Genomic DNA, 11,731 nt, shown 5'->3' with positions numbered 1-11,731 from the left:
AATTGAAAATATTTAAAAATGAAATTTTTTATCTAGAAAGATTACATTTTTTATTCTAACAATCACTAATGTACTAAACCTAAAATTCTTGACCTAGAAAAATATGTTGATACTGCGCATTGAATTGGCAACAGTTTCATATATATTATATCTTTCAAAATCAAATTCATTAGAAAACTGCCGAAATAAAGCTCGGCTTGTTTACTTACTTTTTGGGTGGTGGTGTGGTAGCAGAATCACTGTCGCTTGCCATTTTCCAAGGCATATTTACACATGAACCGCAAGAAGTATATGTTTGCCACTGTCTACATCTCTAAGCTAAAAAGAGAAAGCTATACATATTTCAAGAAATGCACCTCTTTTGGTAAATACAATCCGTAGAAAATCCATGAAATTAGCGAAATCCTGGGAAATCCGTTTAAAAATCCGTGTACTTTTTTATGAACGCGTGAAAACCGTGCAGAACGGAAAAATCCGTGCATCTGGCATCACTGAATACGTGCGCTGAGCGCCTGTAGTTGCTGAATGACGTAGTATTTCCCTTGTGGTTTCCGCAGCACCACCCCAAAAGCTGGAGTATCTGGCAACCGTTCTAGTATACCTAACTAACATCATGTTACGATTATACAGGGGGTCCAACGTGAATTACATTTGCCGATATGAACATTGCACCTGTTGTACCCTATTCCCCTTCTTCGTCGAATACCTTATTCACATTTATTTGATCATCCACCCTATTTCTTACTATCCATTAATGTAATTCCTTTGTAATTCTTCATATCTTCCTATTGCTTTTCTTATAAAGTAATATAAAGATATACAAACATATATAGATTTAAATTTGCTGAATAGAATATGTAAATTAATTAATATTGTGGGAACAAATTATAAGGGAAACATATAAAATAAATGTTATGTTGAATAACCATTCCAATGAAGAAGTTGAGGTTTAACAACTAAAAAAGATGGAGTTATGGAGATATGTTGTCACCTACTAGTATTTTCTGATAACTGAAATTTTTCTGATGATAGACAAGAGCCTTTTTAAGGTATGTACTTGTCCAATTGAATCAACGACGCATAATATCCATATGCATGAGTAAGGCACGTAAATTAAAATAGTAAGAACGAATTCAGTTTTTAGTCAGTAATTCATCGAAATTGTCAGACCTGAATCGCGATTTACTAAGGCAAGCATTGGTAACATGTCGCCGTCCGGAAACATTTGACATACTTAAGTTAGCAGCAAATATCAGTCTTAGAATTAAATCTATTAGAAAATAAAGGTTTTACTACCCCTACCTTCTCTACATTATATCAGTACTTCTATGCTGGGCGTATTGTTGTCAAATAATCACATCTAATGATGTCACATAGTGGTGAAACAATACTATAGTGTCAATAATAAAGCTTCTGAAACTATAATTTGTTATCTTTGTTTAATTAACGATTACTTACCTACATTTGACTAAATTATTGCCAAACACTCGTGGGAACCAAAACTTAATACCTACAATAAAAATGTCAACGTCACTATCTCATTTATAAAACGATAATTACGTGATAACATTATGTTTTTAAGTTTATTTGCATAATTGTAATTTTTTTGTATCGTATACATCACACAGGAACAAACAAAATAATTTCTGGGTAAGATTATCACGTATAAATATATAAGCAATTGTAGAAAAATATGTTCTTATATCATTTACGATGAAGCATCTTTCAGGTGTACTTGTAAGATTACTTGCATCTTTTTATATTGTATTTGTTATTATCAATCAATTTTAGGTGTTTCTTACACTACTTCTCAACTTTTCATCAGGACAATCAATTTGCTGCATAGGTGCCAATACCTTTCAGATATGTTCTAATTTTTTGGGTTTAATACAAATTACAATTGGACCTGTAATATCCTGTCCAACTGGATACATTTGCGATGCTTCTTCTAACAGTCCGTAAGAATAATTACTGCAATGTTACCAATTATTAACCCTATAACATATTGCATAATAATAACAATTTGCACCGCTGATTGATTCAAAAATGAGGTAAATACTGTTTAAACTAGAGTAGGATTAAACCGAATTACAATTATTAAGTGTTAAGGTATATTTGCAGATTCGTTCAACTTTTAATTGACAGAGCGATATTCACTGGTTCGAGAAAGAACTTTTTAAAAACAATTAGAAACTGCTAAATGAACAAAATTTGACTTTATTGAAATGTAAATCTACTTGTTTTAGTCACAAGACGAAAATTAACGTAAAAATGTAGTACAGTAGTATTTATAATCTCTGAACAATAGAATAATTGTAGAAAATAAGCATTCTAGGTAGGGTTGCCATAAGTCCCGTATATTTGAGTATCACGTCCCTCACTGTTACTTGTCCCGTTTTTGTCCCGTTTATCAATATTTCAATATACACGTACTAAAGGCTCGAAGCCGACGGCAGGCGAGAGATGCGCGGGCGCGCGTGGTTGCGTGGTGAGGTGAGGGAGGGGCGGTGCGGACCGCTTGGTCACTATCAGTTCAATCACGTAATCATAGTGAAGTCGTGTGGATTTCTTGATGCTCGTTCGCCGCCCGCCTACGCGCGCTCCGGTCACTCGTACTTCGCAAATTACAAAAGATGCCAAAGAGAATGTGTCATTTTAAAGATGAATATACTCAAGTAAAATCTACGTCAAAATATGACTGGGCGAAGAAACAGGAACCTCTTCCTGGTGGTTCTTCTCGACATAATTAAACTGGTTTTCGACTAATTTGTCATGATTGGAGTGACTTGTTTTTGTTGTCGTTGTTTTCCATTGATTTTTTATTATAATAAACCGTCACTACCCTTATTTTTAGTTTTCATTTATTTACCACTAATAAGTCCCGTATCAGTTCTCAACAATAATGGCAACCTTAATTCTTGCTGATGTAGGTGCAGGCCGCTTATCTTTATGCTATAGACATCACTGCCCCATCCTTAGATTGAGCCGTCCCGGCGAAATTAATATTTTCCAAGTTCGGATTTAGGGAACTTTCTTTTAGCTCCAATAGTTCAAATTTTGGTGTGGGTTTTTATCGTTCCTTTTTCTGTGCAAGAGGCATAGTAATACAACTACAACACAAACTAATTATTGTAATATATGAATAATGTAAATAGATTGAATATTTTAATACAATTGGCTTGATCTCTTGTAGATTTAAGTGGTTTAATGTTTTGATAGTTATTTGTTTTGGAATTGGCATCCTTTATGGGCGTAGGGATCTGGTAGTTTTAGTTGATCTTATAATTTTCCTGTATTTTTATTGGTGAAAGCATATTCGAATCCACAATAACCGGGCATTGTGATTGGATTAAATAATTTCCATGTAATTCCATTTCTTGTAGTTTTGGGTTTCCACATTCTTCCTACATTTTAGTTGGTTTTCCAGCATGTAAAATTAGTCCTCGATTTTCCATTTCTTATACCAGAGTTTTTCCTTGGATATTTTTGACGTATTCATATTGGTCGTTCAGTCGACAACGTGAATTATGAAAATTTACAATAAATGAGAAATTTTTTATATGGAAAGGTGAGTCTGAGCAAATAAAATTTGACGTGACATAAGATGCGNTGTTCTTAATTGAAAAAATTATTATTTGCTTTCTCATTATTAGAAAAATTATCAATAACTGTTTTTTGTGAAAATTTAGAATGATTTTCTAAATGGGCCCAATACTATATGTTTTCTCCAAGTACTTCAAGTGCTAAATTTTAAAGGACGGTTTACTCGTTCTTTTTGTGATTTATGTAAGTTACTTGTATGATGCTTTAGCAACGCAGTTGAGTTTTCATACCACGATTTTAATTTGTTTCAAGCAATGGTATAATTTACGTCTGATAAGCCAAACTCTTCGACAGTTATATAATTTTTTAAATAATTACATTTATCAACATTATCCAGATTTATATTTTTGTGAATCATAAATACAAAAGAATTGTGAAATTTTAACCCGTTATCTTATGTATATTAAGCGCAGGTAACCCTAATGTCCAGTTATTTTATGCTCTTACGTGCAATTCGAGTTTCGTCCGTTGTTTGCGATGTAAATTGTAATGTTTGTGCACTTATTAATTGTGTTTAAAAAAAATTCTGCGGCTTTGAAACTGCATGAAAATAACTGTGAGCACACTCGGTATATCATTATCATAATTCAAAAGTGTAACATTTAATATGTGACTCATTTTTATGCTGGCATAGAAAAATCTCGACACAGTGCGACAACTAGGTCAGAGATATTTCACAAACAAGTGTAACTTGCTGATCTAACTTTAGTGCAAAACCATCGGATGCTGCAGTAGTGTCAATTCAAGATAGATGCTGGAAAGTGTCCAACGTTATTATAAAATCGGTTCATATCAGAACAGCAATTTCGCTGGTCATAAATCACTGCAGTAGTGACCCCGACTAAGGAACAATCGACTACAGTAATGAACTACATTGGTGCCTACAGGGTGAACCTTTCTCTTTGAAGGATAGATTCTCCAAAGGGTACAATTAAGTTAGCACAAATAAGTTTATATGTATTGCAATGTTACATATTAACTTAATGCTAGATGTCATTACGATATCTGTAGTGATGTATTGCACTAGTTGGTTCCTAGCCATTTGGGTACAGTAGCTATTGAGTTGAAAGTGTTAGTGAAGTTGGTGATGCCTCTTGGTGTAGTTATTCTTCACTGTATTGTCGGATGCCCGAGACGTGTTCGACAGATATGTTCCTTGACCACCGTATCGTGTCCGCAACCATAAGACGTCTCACTGGTTTTGCATAGTCTTTTCGAATATCCAGTATTTTTTCAGGATTCTCTCATTCTCCTGGTCCCCACGTGCCAAGAGCCCCAAATCAGTTCTTTCTAATAAGGATTACTTAATGACGATACGGCGCCGATACTACGTACCTACCTATGGACTAAGCCCATCAGTATGTTGTCAAAATTTTTTTCTTGCTATGTTCCTGCAGTTTCTAATTCGGACATCTATTTTTAAAGAAAAAATTAAATGAACAAGTCTTGGTTATTTACAATTTCATGAAAGCCTCAATCATTTATTTAGAACCAGCTCTGTTAAAATAGAGCTACAACACCTCTCATAGCTATTCCGAACACCTAGTAGTAGAATTTGTCTTTATATAGGGAGCAATGTTATTACAATTATCTGAAATTATGGTAGCTAATAATTCTGTTGGGATGTTGGTAAAAAAGGAACTGGTATCATAGCTAACAGAAATGTAATTGTCAGGGACTACTATGATAAACAACTTATTGATCAGTTCGAAGGAATTTTTAAAATTAAGTTCTGGATTTTTTGGGGTTCCAAGTTTTTGTTGATGAACTTCTTCTAGGACTAACTACAGTTGAAATTATAGGGGTTATGGGAAGATTATGGATTTTCGATAAGCCGTAGATGTTTGCTGCAATGGGATAGCGAATCTAATAGCAAATTTTGAAATCTCTAACACGCTTAGTTTTCCTAAAATGTCTAATCTACCACTCAGTTAAAAGAATTCTGTACGGCTTAGGTACAACTTTTATTAATGAAGTGCTTAATTTTGATAAACGTTTGTGGTCTTTATTTAAACAAAGTGTTCCCATATAATTTTGATTAATGATATCAGTTAATTTATTACTTCCCGTGTTAGCCATACCATTGATTTGGATGTTTGGGTTACCGTGAACTGATAAGAGCTGTTCGGCAGCCCTGTGAACCGATTCATACTTTTCTCATTGTGTATTTCTTATTATATTCATTCTACATTCGTCATTGTCATGATAAAGTTGTACACGAGTTACTTTAATAAACTTCTAAAATAACGCCTGCGTTTGGCCATTCTGATTGCAACAGTTTTAGAAGTGGGATTAACAAAATCCAAAGTATTCGTGTGTGGTGGTTTTCATTAAATTACTGGGTTTTGTTTATTGGAAACGGATCTTAGTGTTGATCTGCGCGCGTAGAGAGCGATTCCTACTGATAGATCGTAACACGGGAAGAACTGTTATAAATAAAATGTCAACCGGGAGATTACCTGAAAACACATCAGCGGCGATGGAGACGGCAACAAGTAGTGAGGATCGAGAAACAGGTCAGCGATTTTTTCCAAATATTCAAAGTGTTTTACCGGAATTTGATCCTGTCAAAGACAACGTTTCCATTGACCAATGGATCGCTAAGATCGAAGAGTACGGCGAATTGTATAAAGAGATGAAGTTACCATCAAACATTACGGGTTGTTACAATTAATTGGAGTGGCGAAAACGTGGCTTCACAGTCTAAGCCCCGACGCAAGTAAAACATGGTACAAGTGGGCGGTACTTTTGAGGGAAACTTTTGGAACATCTGATAGCGCAATAACTCGAAGACTTGAAGCGCAAAATTACTGTTGGAAAGGTAATCAGAATATCACCGAATATTTCTTTGAAAAATTAGCGAGATGCAACAGGTGTGATATGAATACTGCCGAAACCATTGAGTGGATTGTGGATGGTTTAAATAGTACAAGATTCAGGGATTATCTAGGACCACTGCATAGGTATAAAATAACAAGTCAACTACTACAAGATTTGAAAGCTGGATCCAAACATATTAGTCGAAATTTTGATACAATACCAAAAGGAAATGCATCTGGATTTCAAAATAAATTCAGTGGCAAGCCAGTTGCACAGGATCCTGGAAAAAGTCGACATCGTGCTGTAAAGTGTTTCAAATGCTCTAATGAGGGACACTATGCAAGAGATTGTCCTACCAAACATTCAAACAGAGGACAAAATACAGTGACCTACAACAACAATGATAGGAATGGGAGCAGTTCTAATAGAAACAATAGTGTTTTACAAGTTAATGAAGAAAACAACAGAACCCATTCAAAATATTTTAAAGATGCATATGTCAATAGAAAGTGTTTGAGGTGTTACATTGATTTAGGAAGCAGCTGTGAATGCGTGAAGAAGACGCAAAGAAACTTGGTTTTTCCTACTACGAATGCGAACCACAACCGTTAGTTGGGTATGGCAAGGGAATAGTTAAACCTTTGGGATTATTTACTGCTATGTTGACAATTGATGATGTTTCCGCCAAAGTCAAAATTCACGTTGTACCTGATGACTCACAAACGGTCCCGTTACTCGTTGAGCATCCGTTTACTGAACAAAAGCAATCATAAGCAAATCCAGCGAGTTAATTATCCAGAATTCAGGTGAAACGATTCCATCCGAACCAACAAAAGCGATAATAAGGGCAGCAGAAACGACCACAATACCAGCCAATTTTGTTGGTCGTATCAAGGTAAAATCCGACGTTACAAATTACGACCTATGTATTGAAGGTAGGATTAGGAAGTCAGAACATGCAATCCCGAGATGTGTTGTAACGACCGATCATGAAGGACAATCTATGTTAGAAGTTTTAAATGTAGCCGAAAGTGAGTTAAAAATCACAGACGGGAGTGTCATTACACGTGGTGAAATCTGTGACGAAGTAAACTGAAGAAAATAGTGCAAACCCGAATCGTGAAGTTAATAAAAAAGAAGTGACAAATGAGAAAATTAAATCTGATCTAGAAGGTGAAGATGCAGAAAATCTTTTGGACCTAATTAACGAATTTAAAGATGTGATTGCGCGAAATACGCGACAGTTAGGTGTAACCAATAAAATAAATATGAAAATTGAACTAACAAGTGATAACCCGGTATATTACAAACCATATCGTTTATCAGTGTATGAACGCAAACAAGTGAACAATATAGTGAACCATTTAAAGGATGCGGACATAATTGAAGAATCGACTTCACCGTTCGCTAGCCCTTCCTTCTTGGTCAGGAAGAAAACGGGAGATTTCAGGCTATGTGTAGACTACAGGGCATTGAATCGTATTACGAAAAGGACCGTTACCATCTTCCTCGTATAGATGATCAGCTCGATCTGCTCCATGGTAAGCAGTATTTTATAACACTAGATTTACGTAGCGGTTACTATCAAATACCGATGGAAGAGGGTTCAAAGTCCAAAACTGCGTTTGTTACTCCAGATGGCTCATATCAATTTAAATGTATGAGTTTTGGGCTTTGTAACGCTCCATCTGTATTCCAGAGATTTATCAATCTAATTTTGGGTAGTTTTAAATATACCATCGCAATGGCATATTTGGACGATATAATTGTTCCTTGCGAAACAATAGAAGAAGGCATGAGAAATTTACGTCAAGTTTTAATTACCTTACGTGAAAATAACTTAACCCTAAGGATTGATAAATGCCAGTTTTTTGTTAAGAAAATTGATTATTTAGGTTTTGAAGTCAGTAAGGATGGTATTTCACCAGGTAAAGCTAAGCTAAATAGTATTGTAAACTTTCCGATACCAACAGACATAAAAGCAGTACGTAGTTTCGTAGGACTAGCGAGTTACTTTAGAAGATTCGTAAAAAATTTCGCAACCATTATCCATTCGTTAACTGAACTTTTAAAGAAAGACAAGAAATTTATTTGGACCGACATTGAACAAAAATCAATGGACAAAATAAAATCTAAATTAGTAAGTGAACCGGTCTTAAGCATATACAATCCTAACGCGAAAACAGAATTACATACAGACCCGAGTAAGGTTGGATTGAGCGGTGTCCTGTATCAGGAACAAAACGATAAAAGAATGCATCCGATCAGTTTCTTTAGCCGCAAAACTACTATGGATGAATCTAAATATCACGCATATGAACTTGAAGCCTTAGCTATAGTTTGTTCGGTAGAAAGGTTTATAGTTTATCTGATAGGTATACATTTTGTTATTAAAACCGATTGTAATAGCTTAAAATTACTAGAGGGCAAACGCGACCTTAACCCCCGAATTAGTAGGTGGTTTATACGACTTTCGGAGTACCAATATACAATTGAACACTATACCGAATCGGTTAACGTCGTTGCAGATTCACTAAGCCGATATCCTGTGGAAAACAGCGTGGAACCTGAGATTGTAGGCTTACCGATTCACCATATTAACATAACGACGGACTGGATTGCTGCTTTGCAACAACGGATCCTGAAATTTTAGAAATAAGCAAAAAATTGGAAGAAGGTGATTTAGAAACCCATAAAAAGTTTACTCTGTGTGGTGGGCGTGTATTTCGCTTCACCAACAATAAATTTCGTTTGTATGTACCTAAAGATTTACGCTATGATATAGTTAGTGAAACTCATAAAGAACTTTGTCATTTGGGTATTGATAAAACGGTCAATAAACTTAAAGAATGCTTTTATTTCCCTAAATTAAGAGAATTTGCAACAAAATATATAAACAGATGTATAAGTTGCTTATACCACAAAGATTCAACCGGAAAACATTTAGGATTCGCGCATCCATTAGAAAAGGGAAATTCATGTTTCCATACTGTACATATTGACCATTTAGACCCTTTCATAAAAACCGATTCTAAGAACGCTTACATAATAGGTATAATTGATGGATTTTCTAAATACACGGTTTTGAAGGCAGTGAAAGATACGAGTGCGTATGAAGCGCGTAAAATTTTACAAGAGTTCATATCCCATTATGGAAAACCGTTTCGCGTAATTACCGATCGGGGTACTGCATATACCGGTCGTGTGTTGGAGGAATTTTACCAGTAATTTAATATAGTCCATGTTAAAGTCGCGGCGGGAACTCCTAGAGGAAATGGGCAAATAGAGCGTTTAAATAAAACAATACTTTCGTGCTTATCTACGAGCATGGATTGCGAATCAGGGGACAGGTTATGCGACGAAAAATTATATGACGTCCAGTGGAGTATTAACAACAGCGTACATCGCATAATCAAATGTACTCCATTTGAGTTAGTTTTCAGAAGCAAACAGGCGGGTCTTCACGAAAATCCGTTAACAACCGAAATAGTTCAATTAAACGAACAATTGGATAGCGAAAGGACTAACTTAACCGAGGTCTCAAAATTATTAGACGAAAATCGAAGCAATCAACTTCGATCTTTTAAACAAAAATACAAAGTAAAATCATTCAAGGTTGGGGATTTAGTTCTAGTAAAAGATCAGATACCAGCTACAGGGGAAAGTCGAAAATTAACGGCGAAATTCAGGGGCCCATATATATTGTAACGAAGGTTTTAGAAAACAATAGATATGTGGTAGAGGATATAAAAGGACAACAACAGGGTGGTCGGATTTATAAAGGCATATTGTCAAGCGAGCGATTAAAGTTGGTATCAGAAGGTGTAAAATAGTTAAGACATTTATCTTATAATATACACGTTTGTTAAAAAAACAGACGTTGTTTGTATATACTTTCATTAATTTTCTATTCCGAAGTGGGATTAATGGAACTTTCGACATTTTATCAGTGATGAAAAACTATCTATTCTCTTCTATATACTTTGGTAGAAAAAAGAAAGAAATCATGAACCGTTTATTGGTTGACCCACAATTTGTTGATTATTAAATATACTATTAATATAGTAATTTAATTTAAATATGTAGTTAAAAGTTAAATAAAAAGTTTTGTTTAATTAATTGATCTAGTTTTGAAGTACATTTTTAGTTGCAAAAAGGTATGCGTTTATTCTTGTAGAAAAATTCCTGATTCCAAAATATAATTAAATTCTGTAATAGAACCTAGTCTACTATTATACAAGAAAGTTGTATATATATTTTTTGAATTGGTTAATATTTATTTCATTATATGTAGAAAAATCACATTTCTACCAAAAATTCAAAATTTTGCCAATAACATTTTGAATGAGGGCCGTGCATTTAGTTCTATTGCACGTTACTTTTTCCATCACATTTTTGTCTCTATCGGGACTTTTCACGTAATCAATTAAATGATCGGACAGCGCAATTGGCAAGTCATGCTTTAATATGAACATTGCAGTTTTTAGTTCTACTATCTAGTGTTTACATTATTTGCTTTAGTCAAAGCATCGAATATATTTACTGTATTTTTCAGACTTTTTGCTTTAATTTAGCTCACGTCAGTTTTTTCATGGTTTTTGACACATGTCCACACTTATAGTTTTTTCCACATATAGTGCACTTAAAATAAGTCCGACCTGAAAAAAGTTCACATTTAAGTTGATAAACATTATTTACAACTTATTGTATATATGAAAGTACTTTAGAATGTTTACCAAATTCACTCTGGTCCACCCATGAGTGTTTTTCTTTCCAATTTCCACATTAATATTGTTGCGTCTAGAAAAAAAGAAAAAAAGTAATGTAAAAATAAATATTATCAAATTGTAAATTAGATGCCTTGGTACATGATAAAAATAAATTTGCGAGCAATTTCGTAGCGCATAATTCTAACTTAGGCAAAGAAATGGTTTTTATAGGAGCCACTCGTGACTTAGCGCATACTAGGTTTGTTAGATGATTGCCGAAATTGTCCGTGGATCTTACGTAAATACACGTAATAAACATAAATTTGCCGTGATTTGTTAAATCTTTGCTTTAAAGAATCCCAAGCTACCTTATAGTTTTCTTCAGAAGCATTTAGATTTTCGGTAATAGATTTTAGAGGACCTTGTAAAGCATTTTGAAGTAAGTAAAACTTATGTACTGGGATCAATTCATCATTATCATGTACCAAGTTTTTGAAGGAATCATGAAAGCTGTACCAACTAATGGGCTTTCCGTCGAAAGGGGCGTATTTCGATTTGTGGTAATAAATTGGAGGTTTGTTTTTTACTGCAAACCAAAC

At 34.5% G+C, this 11,731-nt stretch overlaps 2 protein-coding genes across 8 annotated transcripts in view; one reads left to right on the top strand and one right to left on the bottom strand.

Annotated features, from left to right (window-relative positions):
- Positions 1-11,731, bottom strand: part of LOC112904803 — a 48,401-nt gene that overhangs the window by 10,994 nt on the left and 25,676 nt on the right. For 2 of the 5 annotated variants that reach the window (XM_025975790.1, XM_025975789.1), the window contains one exon: positions 210-1,510. The gene's annotated coding sequence lies outside the window, so the exon portion shown is untranslated. Of the gene's footprint in view, positions 1-209; positions 1,511-2,869; positions 2,891-11,731 lie in introns of those variants that run through there. The other 3 variants (XM_025975792.1, XM_025975793.1, XM_025975791.1) reach the window with 3 other exon arrangements.
- The window catches only part of LOC108742465 (integumentary mucin C.1-like), a 37,165-nt gene continuing 27,061 nt past the window's right edge, over positions 1,628-11,731 (top strand). For all 3 annotated transcript variants that reach the window (XM_018477693.2, XM_025975795.1, XM_025975794.1), the window contains exons 1-2: positions 1,628-1,737; positions 1,792-1,958. In XM_018477693.2, coding sequence (XP_018333195.2) covers positions 1,714-1,737; positions 1,792-1,958 — 191 coding nt within the window. In that variant the 5' untranslated portion in view covers positions 1,628-1,713. The remainder of the gene's footprint in view (positions 1,738-1,791; positions 1,959-11,731) is intronic.

Source organism: Agrilus planipennis, unplaced genomic scaffold (genome assembly GCF_000699045.2).
Source record: "Agrilus planipennis isolate EAB-ADULT unplaced genomic scaffold, Apla_2.0 scaffold312, whole genome shotgun sequence".
Lineage (NCBI taxonomy): Eukaryota > Metazoa > Arthropoda > Insecta > Coleoptera > Buprestidae > Agrilus > Agrilus planipennis.
This window is presented reverse-complemented; position numbering and strand designations above follow the sequence as displayed.